Genomic DNA, 27,350 nt, shown 5'->3' with positions numbered 1-27,350 from the left:
ACTGGTTCCTTCAGGGGGGCCTCGAAAGGGTCCCCTACATCTGTTGAACCAATTAGTCTCAAGTCATCATCGTATCCTTTTTCTGCCCTGGCTTCTGTGGCTTGAGGTCCACCTCAAGCCTTGGGGCCACTGTCTCTAATGGCACAGGGCCCATAAAGCTACCGGGCTCCAGGTCAGGGGCTCCATCAGTGCTCTAGACCCCTACACCCTGTGTGACCCAGCAGGGCTGATTCTGTGCACAGATGGGGAAAACGCACCTTCCCACGCTCAGCCACACCTTTATCTCCTGCAAGCAACTTTCAGCACAACTCCCACACCCTGCCAAAAAACAACCACCGACAAAAACACCAACTTCCCACCATTCCTTGGAGCTCTGGTTTTCAGCCTCTTTCCAGGATACCTTGTAGCAATTTGAAGGTCCATCCTCAGTTTCTGCTGGGTTTCAAAGATCCAGGAGAAGCTTAGTGTTGTGTCAAGACCAGGATGGACCCAACACAGAAGTCTAATCCAACCTTCATCCCAGAGTCTTCACAAACGCTCACCGAAGAAAATTCCCGGGATGATTCAGGGGTCTCTCAAAACTTCTCCGAGACATTGATAAAGAACCTTAATCAGCTGACTCTCAACGCTAGTACTGAATTCCCTTCCCCTCTACCAGAGGGTTCACTCCACTGACAGTTTACAGGAGCAGCAATCCTCAGGGAAATCGGGGATGACTCGTCTTACAGGAGGGGAGGAGTAAAAACATTATTACTGTCTGTGCAGAGAGAAAGGATGGCAAGATTCAGATACATGTTACTCGGCAGAGGTTCTAGGCAGCATGAAAGAACACTAACGAACACTGGGCTTAAGGGAGTTAAGAATGCACCAAAAAGAGGAACATTCAAACGTCCCTGCAGTTTCTGCGTGTCTAGTGGATGGGATCCTTCTGAGAATGCTAGAATAGGGAATTATGACACCAAGCCACTTCGCCCATAAGACATGTGAAAACCGTATTCTTGCACTTTTTTTTCTTGCTGGTAATTTTATACAGCAGACCAAGAAGGCTACTCTAGAATAGTATAGACTATACACCAATAATTTTGATAATGAATTCTAGGATATATTTTTCTCGTATCTTTTTCTTCCTACTATGATACTTGTAATTTATAAGGGACCTGTGTAGTTTGACTGTATGTAACTTTAGCTCTACTCTTTTATTTGACCCAAAGAAGCCAAGAGGATATAAGTAATCCCATGTGTTTCAGAAGCCCAAAGTCAGTGAGCTGAAACCCAACATCAAGAAATTGAAGCAAAGTTACTTGTGGATAAAGGAAGCATCAGTTTGGCTACAGCACAAAAATTAGATTTTCTGACTTTCAAAAATTTGTGTTGCAGTAAGAGGAAACTTTACACTATTTTTACAGTTTTCAATACAAAAATGTGTATATACAGAAACAACGAAGTTGACATTTGAGTACTTTAAAAAAAAAAAACTTCCACAGTAGTGAGCTCAGTCCTTCACACCTTCAGCAACATCTCACCTGGACTCAATGCTGGCTCAGCCTGAATGTCTGATTAACACGCTCAAGCCAGAACCATGAAGCCCCTCATGGGGGAACGCAGCCGCCCGTCCCGGAGGCCTTCATGAAACCAAAGGACTTCACCCGCACAGTGAACTGAAACATTTACCTCCAAACCCAAAAAACTGCTGGCCACTTTCACCAGATGCAGTGGCTCACGCCTATAATCCCAGCACTTTGGGAGGCTGAGGAGGGTGGATCATGAGGTCAGGAATTCAAGACCAGCCTGACCAACATGGTGAAACCCTGTCTCTACTAAAAATACAAAAAGAATTAGCCAGGCATGGTGGTGTATACCTGTAATCCCAGCTACTCAGGAGGCTAAGGCAGGAGAATCACTTAAACCCAGGAGGCAGAGGTTGCAGTGAGCCGAGATCGTGCCACTGCACTCCAGCCTGGGAGACAGAGCAAGACTCCCTCAAAAAAAAAAAAAAGAAAAAGAAAACTGCTGGCCACTTTCAAAAGACATCTTCTCCTCCCTCCCAGGAGTTGAGCCATGCTGCGGCCTAAGCCACCTCTGTCCACCTTGGAGGAGGGGGCCAGAGGGACTGCCTAGGGAAAAAATAAAGGGTGAAGAGCTGAAAAATACTGCTGATTGCAGCATGGCAGAGGTGCTAGGGCACTGGGGGAACATGTAGGTTTAGAGAAAATCAGACAAATGCAAAAAAGAAGAGCTGCCTTTAAGACCAGAGGGAGAAAAGGGCTGTTCAATCACGGAGTGTCATCCGAGAACACTACGTGGCTCAGGGGTGAGAAGTTTGCCTCCCAATAATGTGAACAGTAGTCATTTATTTCATAAAATACTGGGATGCAAGAATACAGAAGAGGGTAAGGGAAGGAGAGCATCTCCTCCGCTACCACGATTGGAAGTTAACAAGTAATGTGCAAACTTGAATATCAAGAACTAGTAATGTGGCCGGGAGCGGTGGCTCACACCTGTAATCCGAGCACTTTGGGAGGCCGAGGCAGGTGGATCACCTGAGGTCAGAAGTTCGAGACCAGCCTGACTAACATAGTTAAACCCTGTCTCTGCTAAAAATACAAAAATTAGCCAGGCAGAGTGGTGCACACCTGTGATCCCTGCTACTTGGGAGGCCAAGGCAGGAGAATTGCTTGAACCCGGGAGGCAGAGTTTGCAGTGAGCCAAGGTCATGCCACTGTACTCCAGCCTGAGCAACAGAGTGAGAATCCATCTCAAGAAAAAAAAGAAATACTAATGTAAGCATAGTGTTAAGAAAAATGGTAGAAAATACAAGAAAAATGGCTGCAGAGTTGGCAGTGCCTGCCTCCAGGAAGAGAGCCTTGGGGAATAAGAGGCTGAGAGCAATTGTAATTTTTCATTATAATTTTTATATACTTATTCTACTTTGCTTTTTAAAGCTATGTACATGTAGCATTCTGTTAAAGAGATAATTTTATATAAAACAGGTCCTGGCCAGGCATGGTGGCTCACACTTAAAGTCCCAACAATTTGAGAGGCCAAGGTGGGCAGATCACTTTAGCCCGAGTTCAAGACCAGCCTGGGTAACATAGTAAGACCCCATCGATAAAAAAAAAATCTAAAAAGTTAGCCAGGCATGGTGATGCGTGCCTGTAGTCCCAGCCACTCAGGAGCCTGGGAAATAGAGGCAGCAATGAGTCATGATCACGCCACTGCAATCCAGCCTTTGTGACAGAGCAAGACCCTGTCTCAAAAAAAGAAAAAAGTAAATGAAAGAAAACAGATTCTCTCAGCCTCTACAAAGGCAGGTTTCAAAAATCTCAGGGCTCTATCACAGCTAGGGCTGCCATCGGATACGCGGCCACGTGTATTACTCAGACTGGGCGGCTTAAACAACAGCAAAGCATTGTCTTACAGATCTGGAGGCTGGACGGCCGAGGTCCGGAGGTCGGAGGATGGGTTCCCTCGGAGGGCTATGAGCGAGAATCTGTTCCAGGCCTCTCCGAGCTGCTGGTGGTGCCAGCAAGGGTTCCTTTGTGCATAGAAGCAGCACCTTGATCTCTGCCTTCATCTTCACATGCCATTCTCCCTGTGTGCATATCTGTGCCCAAATTTCCTTCTTTAGTTTTGATTTTTATTTTGGAGATGGAGTCTCACTCTGTTACCCAGGTTGGGGTATAGTGGTGCAATCATAGCTCACTGTAGCCTTGACCTCCCAAGCTCAAGCGATCCTTCTGCCTCAGCCTCCTGAGTAAGCTGGGGCCACAGGCACATGACACTGTACCTGGCTAGTGTTTTTGTTTGTTTTGTTGATTTTTTTTTTTGAGACAGAGTCTCACACTGTCACCCAGGCTGGCGTGTAATGGAGTGATCTTGGCTCACTACAACCTCCGCCTCCTGGGGTCAAGCAATTGTCCTGCCTTAGCCTCCTGAGTAGGTGGTATATTACAGGTGCCTGCCAGCACATGCAGCTAATTTTTTGTATTTTTAATAGAGACAAGGTTTCACTACGTTGGCTGAACTGGTCTCGAACTCCTGACCTCAGGTGATCTGCCCACCTTGGCCTCACAAAGTGCTGGGATTACAGGCACGAGCTACTGCGCCCAGCAGCACCTGGCTAGTTTTAAAAAAAAATTTGTATTCTCTGTAGGGATGGGGTCTCACTATAATGTCCAGGCTGGTCTCAAACTCCTGGGCCAATCAATCCTCCTACTTCAGCCTCCCAAAGCATGGGACACTGCACCTGGCCTAATGGATCAGGACCACCCTACTCCAGTATGACCTTGTCTTAACTAATTATATGTGCAATGACCCTATTTCCAAATAACATTACATTCTGAGGTACTGGGGGCAAGGACGTCAGCATATGAATCACCCAAACTCCCACACTGCTCATCTGAAGTCCCTCCTCTGCTCTTCAGCCTCGGCACATGCGCCAGTGTAAGCCCTCGTTGTTCCGCAGTCCTTGAACCCTCTGCACGTCCACCCCTGGCCGCCAATCCCCATGGCTCCCGTGAGCGTGGCACTCGCCATTGGCACACTCTTTGATCCACCACAGCTCGACCCCTGTGCTGGGGCCTCCTTTATGCAAAGTGACCTTTTGCACACAAAAAAACACATGCCTCATGGGTCCCACCACCCCTCCCACCCCAGAGGACAGCATTCTCAGGATCCCATCCCCAACTCGTGAAAAGAGCCCTCTCTCACCAGAAAAAAAAAAAAAAAAAAAGGAGGTGGGTGGCAGTAGGAGGAACACAATTGAGCCCATCAAACTGTTAAAACTGTGGAGTGTTATTGTTATATACTTTAAAACAAATTGGCCACCCTGCAGGTCCTGTGTATTACTTAGCCTGGCTGCCTTCCTACAACACTGACTGGTACACTTGCCCCCAGAGATCCCAATTCAACTCTGCCATAGCCCCAACTCTCTTCATTTCTCCCTGAACACACACCCACTGAAAGGTACTCTTGCTCCCACCTGCAGCCCCCCATATTAACACCTGTTGCCCTGGGGTGCTGCTGTGCCTGTGTGCTGATTCCTTTGCACAGATCCCTGCTTGCCAGTTGAGGTTTATCTGTTCTCCCTCACCCACTGATCCAGCCAGTCCTTTCCAAAAGCTTCTTCTCCTTAGATTAGGGGTGTCCAATCTTTTGGCTTCCCTGAGCCACACTGGAAAAAGAAGAATTGTTTTGGGCCACACATAAAATACACTAATAATAGCTGATGAACTAACATAAATAAATAAAAATAAATCACCAGAAAAAAGTCTCATGACATTTAAAGAAAGTTTACAAATTTGTGTTGGGCTGTATTCAAAGCCATCCTGGGTTGCATGCAGCTCATGGGCTGGAGAATCTTGCCTTAGATGAATTGAAACCAGGAAGTCCCTAACTTCCCCCATAATAGAACTTGTAAAGTGAATCTCAGCACAAAAGGGTCTTCCTCCAGTGGCTGAGCACACTAGGAGCCTGAGGCCTCTGCTCACTTTAACTAGTTAGGTAATGGACAACTTAACCTCCCTGTGCCTGTTTCCCTACCTGTAAAGTGGGACTAATAATCTAATAATAATAACCCACATCATAGGCTTACATGACATAAAGCATGTGAATCTCCTAGCACAGTGCCTAGAACACAGGAGGTATTCAATACATACCATTTGTTACTATTCTACTATTACCAGGTGTTATTCCTTTTTATCTTCTTTCATTGTATCACGTCCAGAGCAAAGCCTGGCTGTGCCAGACCTCCCAACAGCCTTTGACTCAAAAAAGAGGCCCCCTGCTGGGCTGGGCGTGGGGGCTCACACCGGTAATCCTAGCCTTTTGGGAGATCAAAGCAGAAGGATCCCTTGGGCCCAGGAGTTCGAGACCAGCCTGGGCAACACAGGGAGACCCTGTCTCTATTTAATTAAAAAAAAAAAAAAAAAAAGAGCCAGGCACGGTGGCTCAAGCCTGTAATCCCAGCACTTTGGGAGACCAGGCTGGTGGATCAGCTGAGGTCAGGAGTTCGAGACCAGCTTAGCCAACGTGGTGAAACCCCATCTCTACTAAAAATACAAAAAAAAAAAAAAAAAAAAATTAGCCAGGCATGGTGGCTGGTGCCTGTAATCCCAGCTACTTGGGAGGCTGAAGCAGGAGAATCTCTTGAACCTGGGAGGCAGAGGTTGCAGTGAGCCGAGATCGCATCACTATACTCCAGCCTGGGCAACAGAGTGAGACTCCATCTCAAAAAAAAAAAGGTAGAAGCCCCCATTAGGGCTGTGCCATGCATCTGAGCTATCAGTGCTTCTGCATCCTGCTGCTTCTGTCCTGCTAACACCCAGCTAGGCAGCTCAAGCTGCCTGCTTTCCTCCTGGCCTCCCAGAGCACATCTGTCTCTGTAACAGCCTTCATCCCACTCTGCCTCACTCACATGATTCCTATTAGTCTCTTAACTCAGCAGGGCCTTTAGGAGGACACCCTTCAACCCAAAAGCAGCACTTTTAAAACACATTTAAAAAGTGACTTAGTAAATAAGTTTTGTGAAATTTTTAAAGACAAAGTCAAGTTACGTTACCCATGCCATAAAAACAAAAGCAAAAACAGAAACCCATATTCCATTCCATTTTAAACGCATGGATGCCCAAGCACCCAGCCGAGGGCTCAGTAGGTTGTTTTCGATAATGTTCTACAGTGGGCAAGGGAGGAACATAAAGCCTGGGAGTGGATCTCTAGGGACAGACATTATATATATTTTTTTCAGATGGAGTCTCACTGTGTTGCCCAGGCTGGAGTGCAGTGACACAATCTTGGCTCACTGCACTCCACCTTCGCCTCCCCGGTTCAAGCAATTCTCTGCCTCAGCCTCCCAAGTAGCTGGGATTACAGGCAGCCACCACTAGGCCCTGCTAATTTTTTGTATTTTTAGTAGAGACGGGGTTTCACCATCTTGGCCGGGCTGATCTTGAACTCCTGACCTCGTGCGTGATCCACCCGCCTCAGCCTCCCAAAGTGCTGGGTTTACAGGTGTGAGCCACTGTGCCCGGCCAAGACATCGTATATTTTGACTGAAAGCATCTTACTCAGAAACTCCAATACCATTTGGAGACAGTTCTAACTAGAGAAAAGCAAAACCCTAAAACAGTTCTAAAAGAATTCTTTAAGATCTGCTACCTAAGATCCTTGCAGAACTTGCCACAGCAATACAGAGAACTTTTAAGCTTATTTGTAATAAAAAGTGACAAGAACAGCTAACCGTTCATTGCACATTTACCGTGTGCCAGGCACTCATCTGTTTTGTGAGGTTTCACTCATTTAATTCAACCAGTTAACTTTTAGAGAAGGAGCAGTTCAAGAAGGTGTTCAGTGACACAGCCGTATGACCCTAAGTCTTCAATTTCTCTTCTATAAAGTGGGGATAATAGCCACCTAATCATTATTGTGAGAATTAAACCAAATAAATGTAGCTACAGCACTTTCACCCAAGGTTTTCCAATGTTATTTCATAGGCATAAAGAATCGAATAACACATTTGAAAAGTAGGTACTGCATTAATGAAAACATGAACAAACCAGGAAAGGCAAAGTTTTGAGATTCTTTTTGGCCTGTTTCAATCTGCCCTTCAATATGTCTATCCTGGTAGAGGTGACCTTGGACTGGAGTTTGATCTGCTAGCCCCATAGCCAGTCTCTGCTAAGCCCTGTCACCACCACATCAAAGGGGCCACCGAGACACCCGTGAAGTCAGAGGAACCCCAATCCTGCACACACTTCAAAGGGGCTCCTCTTCCGGAAGCTGTTACAGCATACCTTTCAAGGAGGGTAAACAACAAAACAGCTGGCCTCCACGCTGGGACGTGGAGCTCTGGGGTGGGGGGCAAAACACACACCCAAGAATGAAAATGTCGCTCTGCCGAGAGCAAGTCGGCCCTGCTGCCTTCCCATTTCACCCTTCCACTAACGAGCACCAGAAACCGCCTCTCCCAGGGCGCGTCCTCAATCAGCGTCGGGCCCTGAGCAGGTGGCACCCCTCTCTGCCCTGTCAAGACCACACCACGGCTATTTTGATTCCTGGGCTTCTGCCCTTTAGTTTACACATTTGATGATTCTGTTTAACAATCGCAACCTGAAATACTTCTCTTCTGGGCTGGAGGCGGGGCGGGCGGAAGGAGGGCCTCAAACCAGATCCGCTTTCTCCTGGACAGGTGTCAGGAGGCCAAGCTTTGACCTCCGGTTCCCTGGCCTTCGGGCGCGGGCCCTGGACGGATCTGGCGGTGGACGCCCAGTTTCTAGTAAGAGAGGGACAGAGGGACACAGCCAGGCTGACACCGGCTGGGGAGTTTCCCCGCGCTCTGCAATCGCCTAGGGAGGCGGCAGAGACGACAGACCCATTTGTGGGCCCTCGGGTCCCTCCGTGGTTCCCGGTGACGCGCACTTCCCCTGCCACCCCCAGGTCTCTGCGCAAGTCCACCCCTGAGCGTTCGCACTGCCCCCCCGGCGCGATCTCGCCGCCTCCAGGCCCTGAGCACCAACCCCTCCACCGCGCGCATCCCCCGACCCCCGCGCGTCCACACCTACGCGGCGCCCCGCGCCCCCACACCTAACACCGCGCCGGCCGGGCGGGGCCGGATGCGCAGACGTGCAGCACGTGCGCCGCGCGGCGATTGGCAGCGCCGCCCCCACCCCACCCCGCCCAGTCGGGGAAAGGGCGTCCCGAGCGCGGCCGCGGCGGCGGGCCGGACTGGCGCGGGCTGTCAGGGCGCGCGGGCAGGGGGGTCGCCGCCCAGAGCTGCCCGGGAACAATGACAGCTCAATGGGGAAGGGTGGCGTATTACCGAGAGCGCCGGTTCTCTGGCTTGGAGCTGGGGGGCGTGGGGGGCGCAGAGCTGGTCCTGAGGAGTGGAAGCACTTTCAGTGAGTGGTGCGCACGTGTTTCCACTTTATTCGGTTGTCAGCTGGGGCTCAGTGCACTTAAACCCCAGCGTTCTTCGGGACTGAGCCAAGAGGCCACTGCACACTGCAACCTGCGGGGTGGGGGGAGGAGTGAGGAAAGGGACTGAGTGACAAAGGTGACAGAAGCGGGCTCGCGTGCGTGGCCCGGGGAGTGACGCTCAGTTCTGGGTGGGGAACCAGAAAGATGTACATTGCGGGACTGGGCGATGAAGGGACCGATCTGAGCGGAGGCTACTGTTGCGGGCGGGCAGGACCCGCAGGCGCACGGCCAGGACTCGCAGGGAGCGCGCAGGGAGCAGTGGGACTCCCCGGGCCGCTTCAGGGGCGTGCGCACCAAAGGGCACGCAGCCCTAAGTGACTCTCAGCTGTGAACCTCGGCTGAGGCTGCCTCTCCACATCCCAGCAGCAGCCAGCCAATGAAAAATAGGCTCAGGGGTTCCCAAGCCAATGGGAGACCGCGAGCAGTGAGGACTCGACATTAGAAACGTTTCTGGTGTCCCGGACCGGAGACTTAATCTGTGTGTGTTGCGGGGGAGGGGGGCGTCTTCCCAGAAGCCCAGGGCAAGTGTGTACCCAGACGGATTAGAGCGCCTGCTGTTTGTAAGGCCCCTGCCTTGGCAGTTGGAGGGGGAGGAAGGACAGGAGGAGGGCAGCGGTGAGGAATCTAGGAGCTGGCGAAGGGTTTCTCCCGCTGTTCTGGGTCCTGCGTCACTTTTCCTTCTGTAAACGGTAGTCTTGCCTTTGTGCCGAGCTTGATCGTTTCTAAATTGCTTTGCCATACGTTGCTTTACCATCACTGTAACCCACAAGATAGGTTTGATTACTCATTTTACCAGCAGAGGAAGTGAGGCTCAGGTAAGTTGAATCCTATGCACACAGTGGCACAGCTGCTTAGTATGGGTTTGGGACTGGAACTCAGGTACCCCGACTACAAATCCAGGGCTCTTTAAATACATCAAAGGAAGGAAGCCAGGCCTGTTTTATGATCCTGGTGTCAAGGGCACACCCAGTGATTAAAATGAAATCCAGAAGGACTGAGTTTTATTCCCCTCCCCTCCAGCCCCACCCCCATCATCCTCTTTCAGGTTGCCCCTTTGCCACACAGGTTTGCTCTGCTCTTAGACACCATGCGTTCAGAAGAGAGCCCACCGACTGCCAGAAAAACCAGAAGTAAAAACAGAATGCGTGTGGGGGCGGATGGATTACCCACTGTGCATTTCCTCCTTACTCACACCCTCAGGCCAACTGGAGACCCGTGGTCCTCTCTCCTGTTGGTCCCACCTGCAGATGCTGCTTCCTGTTCCATGGACTGGGCTTGGCCTGCCTAAAATAGGCTGCACCCAAGACTATCCCTTTAAGCCTCTACCTCCACCACTGCCATTATAGCGGCCCTGAGGAAATAAACACCCCTCCCCTCCCCCAAGGCTACAACATTTTGTTTATTTATTTATTTATTTTGAGTCTGCTGTGTTGCCCAGGCTGGAGTGGTGCAATATTGGCTCACTGCAACCTCCTCCTCCTGGGTTCAAGTGATTCTCCTGCCTCAGCCTCCCAAGTAGCTGGGACTACAGGCGCACGCCACCACACCAGGCTAATTTTTCTATGTTTAGTAGAAACAGGGTTTCACCTTGTTTACTGGCTGGTCTCGAACTCCTGACCTCAGGTGATTCTCCTGCTTCAGCCTCCCAACGTGCTGGGCTTACAGGCATGAGCCACTGAGCCTGGCCAAGGCTACAACATTTTTAATAGGAGTGTTGCTTCTAGAGGACTTGTCAGTCGGGGTCTTGGTGTCTCTGCCATGGTGCCTGATGAAGTTTCTGGGTCTTTTTGGCAAAGCAGATGATGCTCAGTGGTTCCCAAGGCCGAATGCCCATCACAGTCATCTGTCAGGCCTTTTAAAAATACCCATCACTGAGTGCATCTCTGGAGGTGCGGGGAGCGTGTTATGTTTTTTTTTGTTTTAAATACTCAAGTGATTTAGATGACCAGTCAGGTTAAGACCAGGTTGAGATGGATGAAAAATGACTTCCATCCAAAAAGTCTGAAATAAAGCTGACATTGGAGGCTTTTTGGTCAGATGGAAACCGGTCATTCAGAGGTCCATCATGCCTAAGAATGTGAAGAATGACAATTCTATTCATAAGAGGACCCAAAAGGGAACTAAAACCCTTGGTGGTAGGAATATCCTATGTTGAGTAACCTAGGGCCTTAGGGGAATAAAGAGTTAGGGAACTGATACTGGGTGTGAACTGACTTTATTTTCACTACGATAAAACTAACTAAAAATCGGCACTCAAAGTCAGTGGCTTACATCCTACACAACTTGTATTCCTATCAATGGATGCTGTTTGCTTCATTTTCATTTATCAGGCCTTGCTTTCTACACCTGCACTGTCCAGTACATTAGCCACTAGCCACATGGGGCTATTGAGCACTTGAAGTGTGGCCAGTCCAAACTGAGATGTGTTGTATGTGTCAAACAAACATTGGACTTCAAAGACGCAGAAAAAAATGTAATCATTAATTCTTTCAACATAGTATGATTAAAATAATATTTTGGAACTGTGGGGCCAAGTCAAATACATTATTACAATTAATTTCAGCTCTTTCTCTCTCCCTCCCTCCCTCCCTCTCTCCCTTCCTTCCTTCCTTCCCTTCCCTCCCTCCCCCCTTTCCCTTTCCCTTTCCCTTTCCCCTTTCCCTTTTCTTTTATTTCTTCTTTTTCTTTCTTTCGTCTCACTGTCTCCCAGGCTGGAATGCAGTGGCACAGTCATAGCTCACTGCAGCCAGGAACTCCTGGGCTCAAACAATTTTCCTGCCTCAGGCTCCTAAGCAGCTAGGACTACAGGCACGCCCCACCATCCCTTGTCTTTTTTTTTTTTTTTTTAATTCAGTCCCCGTAGAGACTGCCAAAAATTGCCAATGCCGACCGTATTTCAAGTCATCATGGCAGGGTATTGGGAAAAGTTTTCAATTAGTAATAATCGCGCCTTGGATAAATCTCATTGGCTGTGATACTGCCACTTTTTTTTTTTTTTTTTGAGATGGAGTCTCGCTCTGTCACCCAGGCTGGAGTGCAAACACCACACCCGGCTAATTTTTTTGTATTTTTAGTAGAGATGGGGTTTCACCATGTTGGTCAGCCTGGTCTCGAACTCCTGGCCTCATGATCTGCTCGCCGCAGCCTCCCAAAGTGCTGGGATTATAGGCATAAGCCACCGTACCCGGCTATATTTTTTTTTAGAGGTGGGGGTCTCATTGTATTGCCCAAGGTGGCCACAAACTCCTGGCCTCAAGCAGTCCTCCCACCTCAGCCTCCTTAATAGCTGGGACTACAGGCATGAGCCACCACACACCAGCTTTTAACTTTTATTGTTTTAATGTGCCTAGTAGAACATTTTCAATTACATATTTGGTTTGTGGAGGCTGGGAACATTCTTGATCTGGATAATGGAGTGTGTGTGTGTGTATGTGTGTGTGGTGTTGAAATTCATCAAACTGTGTCCTTAAGCTTTCTGTACTTTACTGCTGTATGTAAATAAAAGTCAGTTTAAAAATTAAACAATACAGGCAGGGCGCGGTGGCTCACGCCTGTAATCCCAGCACTTCGGGAGGCCAAGGTGGGTGGAACATTTGAGGTCAGGACTTCAAGACCAGCCTGGCCAACATGGTGAAACCCTGTCTCTACTAAAACTACAAAGTTAGCTGGGTGTGGTGGCTCTTGCCTGTAATCCCAACTACTGAGGTGGCTGAGGCAGGAGAATCGCTTGAACCTAGGAGGTGGAGGTTGCTGTTAGCCGAGTAAAGGACTAAATAGTAGATAATTAGGCTTCACATGCCACCTAAGAGTTCTTTTGTTGAATTTTGTTTTACATCCTTTAAAAATATAAAAACTGGCTGGGTGCAGTGGCTCACGCCTGTCATCCCAGCACTTTGGGAGGCCGAGGCAAGTGAATCACGAGATCAGGAGTTTGAGACCAGCCTGGGCAAGATGGTGAAAGCTCGTCTCTACTAAAAATTAAAAAAAAAAATTAGCCGGGTGTGGTGGCACATGCCTGTAGTCCCAGCTACTCGGGAGGCTAAGGCAGAAGAATCGCCTGAACCCAGGAGGTGGAGGTTGCAGTGAGCCAAGATCGCGCCACTGCACTCCAGCCTGGGCGACAGAGTAAGACTCTGTCTCAAAAAAAAAAAAAAAAATATATATACACACACACACACACACACACACACACACACACACCCCACTCTTGACTCATGGGCCTTACAAAAACAGGTCAAGGGCTAGATTTGGCCCAAAGATGATAGTTTGCCAACCACTGATCTGGATCATTATGATACTTGTGATGTCTACATTGACCTTGTTAACTTGTTTCCCCTGATTATAATAAAAGCTCTTTGAGACCAGGAACCAGGTCTGTCTTATCCACCACTGTCTTCTCCACACCTAAAACAGTGCTGGCACTTCGGGAGGCCTACACAGGAGAATCACTTGAGCTCAGGAGGTTGAGACCAGTCTGGGCAACATAGCAAGACCTCAACTCTACCAAAAATATAAAAAATTAGTCAGATGTGGTAGTGTGTGCCCGCAGTCCAAGCTATTCAGGAGGCTGAGGTGGGAGGATCACTTGATCCTATGATTGAGGCTGCAGTGAGCCATGATCATGCCACCGAACTCTAGCATGGTTGACAGAGCAAGATCCTGTCTCAAGAAAAACAAAAACAAAAAAACAGTGCCAGGCAAATAGTAGATGTCCAATAAATATTCACTGGATGAATGATTATGAAAACTTTATTCCAGAGTATGTCAGGACCCAGTGTCTAGCTCTGACCTGGGTTTCTCTGTCCTCTCTGTCTGTGGGACACAGCTGCCCCCATACTGACCTATGCAGGAACAGACAGGGCTGCTGCTGGTCCACACAACGTCTTTGTGCAAATCAGAAAAAGGTCACTTACTCCCTCTGGCTGCTGTAGCTCAGCACCCAGGACCACGGTGAGCAGGTGAAGGCTGAATTTCAGCCCCTGCCTCTTCCCCCTTGGAGGGCGTTCTTGGGCGGGACACCTTCCCAGTTGCGTGCCCTGGCTCTGGGATAGAGTGCTGAGTTGGAGTTCTAAGACCTCCCTGCTTTTATTGTTCCCACACCTCTCTGAAAAATGTTGCTGCTAGCACTCTGCCTACAGCTTTTACCCTTTTCTCTCACCAACTCCCAATCCCTTCTCTTTCCAGTTCTTTTCAACACAATGACTGTGATTTGCATATATTGAACTGAAATTCTCGGTTTGTGCTTGGAAGCTCATCCAAGCAGACTAGAATGTGACATAAGGGAGACAAGCTTGGGCAGCATAGCAAGACCTCATCTCTACTAAAAACATAAAAAATTGATCAGATGGAGGGGGATTGCGGTTGGAGAGGGATTTCTGTCCTGTGTGCTTACTATACTTGAAGAAAGACCATGGGAAACTCGAAAAAGAAGCAGCCAAAATTGTCAAGGAAATAGTGAAGTTGCCATAAAAATACAGTCATGTGTTAAGGGTTCTTCCATCTGGAAAGATAAAGACTAAGAAGGAAGAACATCTGTTTAATCATGTATGTTATGGTTAGGGTGGTCTTGAACTCATTCACCAAATCCTGAAAGAGAACTGGGGAGAGGTGGGGGCTCTGCTTAAAGCTTGAGAGTTACGTTTAGGAATAATCAAATAAAATGTTCCTTCACTTGGTGGGCGGTAGGATCATGCAACTCATTATCCCAAGCAGGAGTCAAGCTGGAAATAAAAAGTCTTGGGGGACTTAGCCGTTGACAGACCCCTAATGACTTATGGAGGCCTTGGGGTATGGGCAGTGCTCTTTGAAGTTGCTGACTAGGAGCATGACTGGTTGTCCACAGTGCGTCCCTGCATGCCCGTCTCAGAGACAGCGTTCTGAGCTGGGCAAGACGAGGAGCCAAGGCTGCCACCCACAACCCCTGGCAAAAAAACTTCCAGATTGCCAGGAGTTGTGGGTGGCAGCCTTGGCTCCTCGTCTTGCCCAGCTCAGAACTGGGGGACGGGGTGGAGGCCTCATACGAGAACGATTGACTTTCCCAACTCAGTTTTCCTTAGGCCAGCTACCATCTATTGCTGGGAATTCGAGGGTCATCAAAACAATGAAATGGTGTTTGTGACTGTTTTGCCTAAATGTCTACTCTATCCATAGGGACCTCACCTGTTGTCATTATGAGAGCTGACATTTAGTGATTATGATTACAAACTATGTGCTGTTATACACACTTATTTGATGATGACATCAGTCCTGTAAGGTGGGTGCTATTATTTCAGCATCCTGTTTGATAAATGAGGAAACTGAGGCACAGAGAAGTAGCTCTTTCAGAGTCTAACAGGCAATAAATGATACAGAACTCAAACGAAGGCCGGAAGCCTCTGGAGTACATAATGAACTATCTCTCCGTTAGCCTGGGGTTACCGCCACTCCTATGGTGCTGCCGGAGAGGACACCACTCCCCTCCAGGCATTCAGTTACCAGGAAGGAGTGCAGACTCATTGTGGCCATATCCACTTTTTCAAGAAAAGCCATAAGGATCAACACTGGGCGGATGGAACAAATCTAGCTAAATGCAGACTGAGGTTGCCCAGCTCTGGTGGTTGCTGTACTCACACCACCCTGCAGCGGCACATCTTACAGGCAGGGTGCTGTTGTTCATATCCATGGAAAACATGAGTTACCAGATGTAGGCTCAGAGCAGCTGGGAGCCTGGCTGGACACACATGGTGCAAAGGCTGCCGCGCTGGGGTGCCTGTGTCTAGAAGTTGGTCTCCTGCCTTTCAGCGGTGCTTAGTGATCTCTCTCTAATCCTGGCCGGTCCAGGATTCTACGATTGTCATTGTAGAAAGCAACAGCACAGGCTCAAAGGTGTGGAGAGATGTTTGATGTCTGGGAAGATGGGCTCTGTGGCATACAACTGGATTGTCCCAGCTGGCGCATAAGCCACACAAAATGTGCAGAACCCAAGGCTATACCTGCGATCTGGTGTGTGCTGAGAAACTGGCAGTGCAAGAGGCCTGTGACATCCCGTGGAGACTTCACTCAGGCTGTGCGCTGCACTTCAACCACGCAGGGAGGGCTGAGGGCTTTTTCTAGTTTGCACAAAGGCACTATCTGTGAGCTAAGCTGCACATCGTGGGTGTGCGTCCACCCAGAGGAGGGACCTTCCAATTCACATCAAGTCTCCTTGCGTCTCCGGGGGCCCTGAAGCAGTTTGAGGTGCCACTGACCTTCCCTCATACCCCCAATGCTTTCTATTTTTATCTTCCCATCTTTTCTACTATTGAGAGTGCAGGTGGGATTTAGGGGACTCAGGAATGCCAGAATTCTGCACTGGCTCTTCCACTCCTTCCTTCCTGTGGGGTTCCTGGGGATTGGCACGCACAGAGAATAAAGGCAAATGGTGCAGAGCCTGACACTCCTCTCCAGCCAGGGCTCTGGGCTGCATGGCACAGCTGAGGCTCGGAACTTCAGGATCCAGAGGCCCTCCCTTCCCTGGCCATGCTGGGCCCGACCTGCCAGTGCTCATGTCGGGAGGATGAGGGAAGCCAGAAGGACAGGCTCCAAGAGGACCTTGGTTCAGATCCTTGTTCTGTCCCCAGAGCTAGAGGAGCCAGTGAGAAGAGCAAGATCCACCCACCCCTGAGAACAGGATGTGGGAGGGAAGGCCACTCCTTGGCACAGACCTTATCACTCAGGGTCCCTGCCCCTTTTTACAGGTGGCTGAAGCACAGTCCCGGATCCTGACCGAAGCTGTTGGTGGCAGCTCCCTGGAGGGAAGCCAGCCGAGGTGTGGGCTTCTTCCCCGCTACGGGAACATGGTTTCATTCCATCTTCACAGCTTCCCTATTTGCAGATGGGTAAACTCAACTGCATGCTAAACAAGGATGAGGAATTGGGTCAAGGTCACGCAGCTGGTAAGCAGAGCTGGGCTTTGACACTGGCCGGCTCTGCAGTCACTGCCCAGGTTCCTCTTTGGGACAGGACTGATGACTGCTCACCGCCAGTGTCTTCCCAGGAATAGCCCTGCCTGTAGGGGGCTGCCTGGCCCAAGAGTGGCTCCTTCCTTGCAGGGCAGCCCGAATTCAACTCAGCTCTGTAGGGGTGAGGTGTAGGGAGTAGGGTGCAAAAACCCAGCCCCTTACCTCCACTCAGGACAACTCTGAAGGGCTTTGTAACTCCTCATGGGATGGAGGCCGGGCTTTGGTGGCAAGCGCACCACATTTCACCTTCTCCCTCGGCCCAGCCCTGCTTTCCACCCTCTTACAGCCGCTGTGCTGACCACACGCCCAGACCAACTCTGCAGGCGTCTTACCTATGCCATTTGCATTCCCTGTCCTTAGGAAATGCTGCCTCCCCTCCTTCCTAGGACCCTGGACAAATAAACCCAAAATCCAAAAAGTGGAGGGTGAGGCGATCCAGAGCTTAACGACAGCAGGAAGTCACCGCCACCCTGGGCTGGAGGGACAGAAGGACGGGGCCGGCTTCCCTGCACCCAGGGACCACCCAGCAAAGCCAGAACTGTGGCGGGTCTGTCAAGAGGGGAAATGCAGCCCATGACGGAAACACTCCGAAGTTGGGGGTCCAAAGTGACACCTCAGCTTCTCCCTCCCTTTTGGCTAGACGTTTCTGATGACTACCTAACAACACAGGGCATACATACCAAGGTTTTAATGCGCACATATTTGGGTAATATTAAAGATTTTGTCAGCTTGGGGTCTTAATAGTTTTTTCTTTTGAAAGGGAAACATTGCTGTAGGATGATCTGTCAGAGGTGTGTCCCAAAGCACCGTCCACTCCAGTGCAGCCGCCACAGCCTGAAGGTCAGATTCCTTCGGGATTGGGAATGGGGAGCTGAAAACAGCCCTTAGGGCCAGAGGATGTTGGAGCACAGGAAGAGGTCCTAGAAGTTTCCTTGGTCGCTCTGCTCACTTTACTGAGGGGAAACCCCAGACCCAGAGAGCTCCAAGCTTGGACAACCCCTTTTATGGAGGGTGAACTGTGGAGTTTTGGGGAACCATCACTACTGGGGAATGGAGTCACCCAGGGCTTTTAGATCTCAGCCTAGATGAGGGCTTGTGTGTGCATGTGTGTGTTTGATATGTGTATGTGCATGATACGTGGGTACATGCATATGTGACACGTGTGCATATGCGTATGGCATGTGTGTGCCTGTGGGTGCGCGTATATGTGCATGTGTAGTGTGCATGTGTGTGGGGGTGTGTGTACATGTGTGCGCATGTATGTAGATGTGTGCATGTGCGCAGTCTCCACCCTGAAAGTTTACATCTTTTGAATTTTTTTTTTTTTTTTTGAGACAGAGTCTCACTCTGTCGCCCAGGCTGAGCTGGAGTGCAGTGGCACAATATCAGCTCACTGCAACCTCCACCTCCTGGGTTCAAACAATTCTCCTGCCTTAGCCTCCCAAGTAGCTGGGATTACAGGTGCCTGATACCACATTGGGCTAATTTTTTATATTTTTGGTAGAGATGGGGGTTTCACCATGTTGGCCAGGCTAGTCTCGAACTCCTGACCTCAAGTGTTCCGCCCACCTCGGCCTCCGTCCCAAAGTCCTGGGATTACAGGCTGAGATACACTCGGCCCCATCTTTTGAATTTTGAGTGGCTGCTGGTATTGATGATAGAATGTGAATACACTTGATTTGTATTCATATGGAGGGGAAAGTGCCTCTGACCTGTCCCATGGAAGGGAAATAAGATTGGCCTGGAGATACTTACCTGGTGGGGGAGATATCATGATCACAAAAATGCTTTTCCCAGGGCAAAGCTCATCCATTGCACTCTAGATGGGCTGACCCTTGCAATTTCCCCAAACATGGGAACTCGACTGCATAATTTGTGGTAGCAGGGGACTGTGTTTGTGCTTTCCCCTAGTAATGAAGGAAAAGAAAAAAGAGACTGTCCTGGAGATATGAGGACAGAAACCCAACCCAGCCCCTGGCTCCAGTGAGTCCAGGCCCAGCCCTGGAGACAGCCCTTATCAGCTGCCATCCCAGCTTCCTGTTTTTCAGTGGGCTGGGCACCCGGGCTGAAGGAACATCTGCTTCTGTTTATTCTTCCCCTTTATCTTAATGGGTTCCCCACGATGGCTCCCTGGGACACCGCTCACCACTGCTCTGAGTACTTAGGTAGGTACTGCTCCCTGCCCCGCCTACGACCCAGGGACAGAAGGAGGAAGGCTGGACAGGCCAAAGACTAGGTGCCCTGGGATTAAGGCTAGTTACTAAACAGGTCTGGGGCTTAAAACTGGACCCTAAAGTCAATGTGGAGAAGGGAAAAAGGAATAAAAGGCAAAAGACTCTCCTCCTAAGAGTGAAAGCAGGAAACGGGCAGGTTGCTGGGGGTAACCTTAGCCGCTAAGAGAAATATAATTGCTTTTCAATTTCTGTTACACCTAGGCTAATAACCACAACTGGAAATTCTTGTTAGGAGGAGGAAGTTTTCTCTCATTAAGAGATAATAGAAAGTCATTCACCCTTGAACCTAAAACAGTCAACTTCATACTGAAAGAACTTGACTCAGCTAGGGCCTCCGCCAGCCTGCAGTGCTCATCTGCACCTCTGTGTGGATTAGAAAAAGGAGCTCCTTTGTCCACACAGTCACAGCCTCCAACTTGGCAAATGTCCCCTATCCCGTTCCCTAGCACCCTATGACAAAGACAACCTGGCATAGTTACATAATCATAGCAGCTTTCTCTCCTTCCCTAACACTTGCATTACCCTGGACAGCTTAAGCTCTGAAGGGACCTTCCCAGAAGCACAGAAAAGACTTGTAGATGAGAAGCTGCAAGGGCTTTTAACATTCTCTTGGTCCAAAGTCCCTGCTTCAATTCACTTCATGATAAGGATTCTGGTTGAGTTGTAAGAAAGCTATTCTGGGCCAATCAAGATCATTCTAAACTATGATGATTGGCAATGTAGAATTAATGAGAAAGGAAAGAGTGAGACTCTGTCTCAAAAACAAAAACAAAAAAAGTCAGTCACTGTGGCTCCCACACCTTAATCCTAGCACTTTGGGAGGTTGAGGCAGGCTGATCACCTGAGGTCAGGAGTTCAAGAACAACCTGGCTAACATGGCGAAACCTTGTCTCTACTAAAAATACAAAAATTAGCTGGGAGTGGTGGTACATGCCTGTAATCCTAACTACTCAGGAGGCTGAGGTAGGAGAACCACTTGAACACAGGACGCTGGAGGTTACAGTGAGCCGAGATCTTGCCACTCCACTCCAGCCTGGGCAACAGAGCAAGACTCTGTCTCAAAAAATAAAAAGAATTAATGAGAAAGTTTCCAGATTTTACTCAAGGATTTCTTTCCCTAAATTTTGCTTAATATCTATTACCTTAAAGCATGATTTTTCTTTTTAAAAACGTAGATATTATCAGCCAGGCTCAGTGGCTCACACCTGCAATCCCAGCACTTGGGGAGGCTGAGGCAGGTGGATCACGAGGTCAGGAGATCGAGGCCATCCTGGCCAACATGCTGAAACCCCATCTCTACCGAAAATACAAAAAATTAGCCCAGTGTGGTGGCACACATCCGTAGTCTCAGCTACTCGGGAGGCTGAGGAGGAGAATCGCTTGAACCCAGAAGGCAGATGTTGCAGTGAGCCAAGATTGCACCACTGCATTCCAGCCTAGGGGACAGAGCAAGACTCCATCTCAAAAAAAAAAAAAAAAAAAAAAAAGTAGATATCAAGTTCAAGTTCAGTGCTGTTTAAGGAGTTTTCTTCTTTTGTAACCAAATTGTCAATAGATTATGGTGGTTCCAAGCTTGGACTCTGGCATCAGAATGAGTAGAGTTCCAACTGCTAGCTCCTACTCTTGCCAGCTCAGAGGACCTGGGCAGTTTACTTAACTTCCCCACGCCCTGATTTCCTCATCTGTAAAATAGGGATAGGTAGCATTATCTACTGTAAATAATTAACATGTGAATTAAATGAGGATGTATGAAAATGTGTGGCCCAGTGCCCAGCACTTAATAAACATTAGCTACTATTAAGCTAATTTTAAATGGGTAAGGAATGTGATACCAGTATTTTTTTTTTTTTTTTTTTTTTTTCTTGAGACAGTCTTGCTCTGTCACCCCAGGCTGGAATGCAGTGGCGCGATCTCAGCTCATGCAATCTCCACATCCCAGGTTCAAGCGATTCTCATGCCTCAGTCTTCCGATTAGCTGGGACTACAGGCACCACTACCTCGCCTGGATAATTTTTGTATTTTTTTTAGTAGCAATGGGATTTCATCATGTTGGCCAGGCTGGTGGAATGTGATACCATTATTCTAGGTCATTGAGAGGATGACCATGACTTCTGCCCCTCAGAGAAATGGTGGGTCCCCAGTCTGGGGCAGGCAAAGTGAGCCTGGGACATGAAATTGTGCCAGAAGACAAAGAAGTGTCCAAGACAGCAACCAGCTTAAAGGAAATTTTACTGGCCAAATTTGGGTCAATCTGAACATCAAAATAAATAGTCACTACAGTTGATAATGCAATTTTTTAAAGTCTCTAGTAATATTCAAAATGAGGACTAAAGGAAGGGAAATACCAGGTAATAAAACTGAAAGGAATGACAGAATTGGAAATCACTATTTGGCAACCTCCAATTAAATAAAGATTATTGATGAAACCCCTGGACAAAAGATTTTTGAAGAGCAAGATATTCACATTGGGCTGAAGTATTACCTGCAGATAACTTGCAAATGACCAAGGGGAAAGTTTCCTTTTACAATGGAGAGAGCTGGTGGTCACCACCTTATCCAAGTGATCAAACTCAGCCAGGCACAGTGGCTCATCCCTGTGACCCCACCACTTTGGGAGACTGAGGCAGGAGGGTTGCTTGAGGCCAGGAGTTCAAGGCCAGCCTTGGCAACATAGTGAGACTCTGTCTCTACCAAAAAATAAAAAATTAGCCAGCATGAGTGGCACTTATCCGTGGTCCCAGCTACTAGGGAGGTTGAGGTGGGAGGATTGCTTGAGCCCAGGAGTTCAAGGCTGCCGTGAGCTATGATCATGCCGCTGCACTCCATCTAGGCAACAGAGAAAGACCCTGTCTCCAAAAATAAAAACAACAACAACTAAGCATTGCTAATAGTGCAGCTGTTACGCACTTACACACCTTCTGATGTGATGTAATCTGAAATACTCAATACTACCACTTATGAATTATTCCTGCCATATGTGATACACATGAATCTAATCAAGCCTCATGACTTAGTGATGACAGAGGCACAAGTTAAATCACACCAAAAGGAACTGAAAAGACAAATGCACAGTGTGGAATGTACTAGAAGACAACTAACCTGTGACAAAGCTCTCCCCCTGACCATGCTTTAGTCAGGCTCCTCCGAGCCCTCTTTTCAACCAGGCCGAGACCTTGGCCCCATCTTATCTTTGGTCTGCTCAGTCAGTCTTAGCAAAGAATCCTGCCAAGTCATCCCTGCACCCTTTGTATCTGATCAAGTACCTCACCTCGCTCCCTTGACGTCTAAGCCCTTAGCCTGTCTTAGCAAGAATTACCTACGGTTGATGTCTCCCATTAGTCATTTCCCGTCCACTGACCCCTCCTCCTGCTCTCTGGCTGTAAATCCCCACTTGCCCTTGTACTTGGGGTTGAGCCAGATCGCACTCCCCATCCCAGCACCCCTATTGCAGTAGCCTTGAATAAAATCTTTCTGTTTGAGAATAAGTTTTTCTTTAAAACCTGGACACATCAAGAAGTCATTTTTTAAAATGAATTATTTTAGAATAAAAGAAATTAGAGAGACATAACAATCAAATGCATGTAAGATACTTTGATTGGATCCTGGATCAAAAAAGGAAAAAAAATCTATAAAAGATATTTTGAGGGGCCGGGCATGGTGGCTCATGCCTGTAATCCCACCACTTTGGAATCACGAGGTCAGGAGTTTAAGACCAACCTGGCCAACATGGTAAAACCCCATCTCTTCTAGAAGTGCAAAAATTAGCCCAGCATGGTGGTATGTGCCTGTAATCCCAGCGACTCAGGAGGCTGAGGCAAGAGAATCACTTGAACCTGGGAGGTAGAGGTTGCAATGAGCTGAGATCACACCATTGCACTCCAGCCTGGGCGACAGAATGAGACTCCATCTCAAAAAAAAAAAAAAAACAAAAAAAGATATTTTGAGAACAATTGGATATATTTGATTATGGATTGGATATCATAAAGTTATTGTTTCTTTTCTTAGGTGTGCTAATGATATTGTTTATGGGGAGAATACCCCAAGTCCCACTAAATGCCCTTCTGTTTTCAGGGGCTGTGTTAGTTTCCTAAGGCTGTGGTAATAAATTGCCACAAGCCGGTAGTTTGAAACACAGAAATTACTTCTCTCACAGTTCAAGTCCAAAATCAAGGTGTTGGTGGGGCCATGCTCTGTGTGAAGGCTCTGGAGAGGAGTCTTCCTTCCTCTTCCAGCTTCTGGTAGTTACTGGCAATCCTTGGCGTTTCTTGGGTTTGTGACAACATAAACTTCTATCTCTGTCTCCACAGTCAGGTAGCCTTCTTCCCTGTGTGTCTCCTGGGCTCTTCAAATCTCTCTGTCCCTTATAAGGACAGCAGGTGTTGGATGTAGGACCTATTCTAATGCAGTATGACTTCATCTTGAGTACCTCTGCAAAGACCCCCTGTACCAATAAGGTCACATGCAAGGTACCAGGGGCTGGAACGTCAGCGTTTCTTTTATTTGGGACACAGTGTAACCCACAACATGAATGATGTGTCATGATGTTTGAAATGTACCTTCAAAGGTCTCAATAAGAAATTCTGTAGATGCAAAGAAGGAGGAGATAAGGAGAAAGGGAAAAAAAACCTCAATGTAGTAATATGTTAATTGTGGAATCTTTTGGAAGGTATAAGGGTGGCTATTGTATTCTTTCAACTTTTCCGTAAGTTTAAATATTTTCAAAATAAAAGGTTGAAGGAAAAACATAGATTCCTGGTAATTGCCCCATCCACAGCCCTGTTCTGTTTCCATATGTCTGGAGCAAGACTCAAGAATATGTATTTTTAACAAGCATTACTGTTATTTTCCCCCTGAGATGGAGTCTTGCTCTGTCACCCAGGCTGGAGTGCAGTCGTGCAATCTCGGCTCACTGCAACCTCTGCCTCCCGAGTTCAAGCGATTCTCCTGCCTCAGCCTCCTGAGTAGATGGGATTACAGGCACCCACCACTGCACCCAGCTAATTTTTGTATTTTTAGTAGAGACAAGTTTTCACCATGTTGGCCAGGTTGGTCTCGAACTCCCATCAGGTGATCCACCCGCCTCAGTCTCCCAAAGTGCTGAGATTACAGATGTGAACCACTGCGCCTGGCAAGAATATGTATTTTTAACAAGCATTACTATTTTCTAATAGGTACTTGCAGGTCCTGCTAATGCTCTGCAAAAGTTTCTGCCAATAGATCCTAACTATAAGATGCGTTCTTTTAAGAAACAGTACGGATGTATGTAAAACGAAATCAACCAACACAACACGCACATACACACTCACAAAGATTGCAGATATTTCAGTGAGCACTGATCAACGTAACAGTGTCTAGCAATTATCGGACATATATGTCACAAAAGGGAATTCTATCCAAAGTCAATTTATTTATATTGAACATTCACAGGCTCCAGCTAGTTGTCAGTAGAATGCTTTGCAGCTTTTTTCTAAGTGTAGTCTCCAAAGCATCAGGTGGGATCCCAGGTGAGGTTGAGGAGGAAGCACAGTGGACAGGATGAGTCTCTTCCATCCCTACCTACCACCTGCATTGGCTGCAGCCCTATTTTCATCTCCATTGTAATATTTCATGTCTATGTCAGATACTGTGTTTGTTTTCTTATAAAAGGATTTTGTTTCTTTAAAAAATCTGTTGGCCAGGTGCAGTGGCTCACCTGTAATCCCAGCACTTTGGGAGGCTGAGGTGGGCAGATCACAAGGTCAAGAGGTCAAGACCATTCTGGCCAATATGGTGAAACCCCGTCTCTACTAAAAATACAAAAAGTAACTGGGTGTGGTAGCGTGCACCTGTAGTCCCAGCTACTCAGGAGGCTGAGGCAGAATTGCTTGAACCCAGAAGGCGGAGGTTGCAATGAGCCGAGATCACACCACTATACTCCAGCCTGGTGATAGAGAGAGACTCTGTCTCAAAAAAAAAATTGTTTACACCACTGGTCTAGTATTGCCTTTTAAATTTTATTTTATTTTGTGACAGGGTCTTACTGTGTTGCCCAGGCTGGAGTGGAGTGCAGTGGTGCTATCACGGTTCACTGCAGCCTCAACCTCCTGGATTGCTTAAGCAATCCTCCTGCCTCAGTCTCGTGAGTAACTGGGACTATAGGCTTACACCACCATGACTGGCTAATTTTTAATTTTTTGTAGAGACAGGGTCTCCTTATGTTTCCCAGGCTGGTCTCCAACTCCTGGACAGAAGCAATGCTCCTGCTTCGGCCTCCCAAGAGGAGGGATTACAGGCATGAGCCACCACACCCAGTCTAGTTATTGCCTTGATTGACACATAATAGATACTCAATAAAATGTTTACTCAAGGAATGGACTCCACAGAATATCTAAATCAAAATCGAATGATTTTTTTTCCGACAATATAAGTTTGTTTGGGCCAGGTGTGGTGGCTCACGCCTATAATCCCAACACTTTGGGAGGCCAAGGCAGGTGGATCACGAGATCAGGAGTTCGAGACCAACCTGTCCAACATGGTGAAATCCCATCTCTACTAAAAATACAAAAATTACTGGGCGTGGTGGCACACCCCTGTAATCCCAGCTACTCAAGAGGCTGAGGCAGTAGAATCACTTGAACCCTGGAGCCAGAGGTTGCAATGAGCCAAGACTGCACCACTGCACCCTAGCCTAGGTGACAGAGTGAGACTCCGTCTCAAAAAAAATGCTTGTTTGATACATTTGTAAAGAGTGGCCCAGACAGGGAAAGAAAGAGAGCGCTCTGGCCTCATGACAAGCTTGGTCAGATGGTCAAGCCTCATGCATTCGCCATCATCTGTAGAAGTACCTCCTAGCCAGTTCTGTCAACACAGACTGTGAAAGGCAGGGGCTCTGGGCTCTGCCATCAACTCAGTGTGGAGCCCCAAAGGAGTTTCCAAGGCCCTTGCGGCTACATTTCCTCCAGTGGTTGTGAGTGGGGCAAAATGGACTTGCTTACTAACAGTAGTAAGATCCTGGGATTTGTAATATCTACTTTTATTTATGTATTTATTTATTTATTTATTTATTTTTTCATTTTATTTTATTTTTGAGACTGAGTCTCGCTCTGTCACCCAGGCTAGAGTGCAGTAGTGCAATTTCAGCTCACTGCAGCCTCCGCCTCCCGGGTTCAAGTAATTCTCATGCCTCAGCCTCCCAAGTACTGGGATTACAGTTGTGTGCCACCAAGCCCAGCTAATTTTTTTGTATTTTAGTGGCAGAGATGGGGTTTCACACATGTTGGCCACGCTGGTCTCAAACTCCTGACCTCAGGTGATCCGCCTGCCTTGGCTCTCAATGTGCTGGGATTACAGGCGTGAGCCACTGTGCCTGATGATTTACTTTTAAAAAATTACATTTCAGAAGATTTTAGGTTATTCCAAAAATAATATCACTTTAACTAATTTATTTAGATATTCTTACTTGCATAGGAGAGAAAAGGAGGAAGTTACAGAGAGGAATTATGTGTAACTCTGGACTGCCACATTGGAGTAAGGGACGTACGTGATCATTGTCCTTCGCTCAAAACTGCAGAAAAAGCTGGGAATCACTGCTCTACAGTGTCTAATGGAGCATCTTGTTTTTATATACACTTGTTTATTTAGAGACTAAATTACAGGCCTGCACAGTGGCTCACACCTGTAATCCCAGAACTTTGAGAGGCTGAGGTGAGCAGATCACTTGAGGCCAGGAATTCAAGACCAGCCTGGCCAACAAGACAAAACCCCATCTCTACAAAAAATTTAAAAATTAGCCAATACGGTGGTGCACATATGTAGTGCCAGCTACTCCAGAGGCTGAGGTGGAAAGATTGCTTAAGCCCAGGAGGCTGAGGCTGCAGCAAGCTGTGATCGTCCCACTTACAGCAGTCTGGGTGACAAAGTGAGACACTGTCTCAAATCAATCAATAAATAAGATACTATAAGTAAAATGCCTACCATGGTTTCTGGCATATTGCAAGCACTCAACTAATCATAGCCACTACTAGTTTAACTTCTTCCATAATTCAATAATCATCTTTTTTTAAGTTACTGTTTTTATTAGATAACACATTTGCATTATTTGAAAAGTAAAATAATGTTGAAAATCTTAAAGCAAGCAATTCCTTCCCCACTATTCCCACCCTTGATTTTCAGAAGCGACCTCTTT

General features: G+C 47.7%; 1 protein-coding gene and 2 non-coding genes across 3 annotated transcripts; 2 read left to right on the top strand and 1 right to left on the bottom strand.

Annotated features, from left to right (window-relative positions):
• Nucleotides 1-483: 483 nt before the first annotated feature.
• Nucleotides 484-978, top strand: DPPA3 (developmental pluripotency associated 3). The gene is given in 1 exon segment (XM_012447510.2): nt 484-978. A coding segment is annotated over 1 exon segment (495 nt).
• Nucleotides 979-11,827: 10,849 nt separating this feature from the next.
• On the bottom strand, nt 11,828-11,968 carry LOC135274599 (U4 spliceosomal RNA). The gene has a single exon (XR_010342388.1). It is a non-coding gene; the product is annotated as a U4 spliceosomal RNA (small nuclear RNA).
• A 6,731-nt stretch (nt 11,969-18,699) lies between these two features.
• Nucleotides 18,700-18,862, top strand: LOC135274565 (U1 spliceosomal RNA). The gene has a single exon (XR_010342363.1). It is a non-coding gene; the product is annotated as a U1 spliceosomal RNA (small nuclear RNA).
• The last annotated feature ends 8,488 nt before the right edge of the window (nt 18,863-27,350 follow it).

The sequence above is a fragment of the Aotus nancymaae genome, unplaced genomic scaffold (genome assembly GCF_030222135.1).
Source record: "Aotus nancymaae isolate 86718 unplaced genomic scaffold, 86718_ANA_hifiasm-v0.15.2.pri h1tg000002l, whole genome shotgun sequence".
In the NCBI taxonomy this organism is placed as follows: domain Eukaryota; kingdom Metazoa; phylum Chordata; class Mammalia; order Primates; family Aotidae; genus Aotus; species Aotus nancymaae.
The sequence above is the reverse complement of the archived record's forward strand: the minus strand, read 5'-3'. Positions and strand labels throughout refer to the sequence as shown.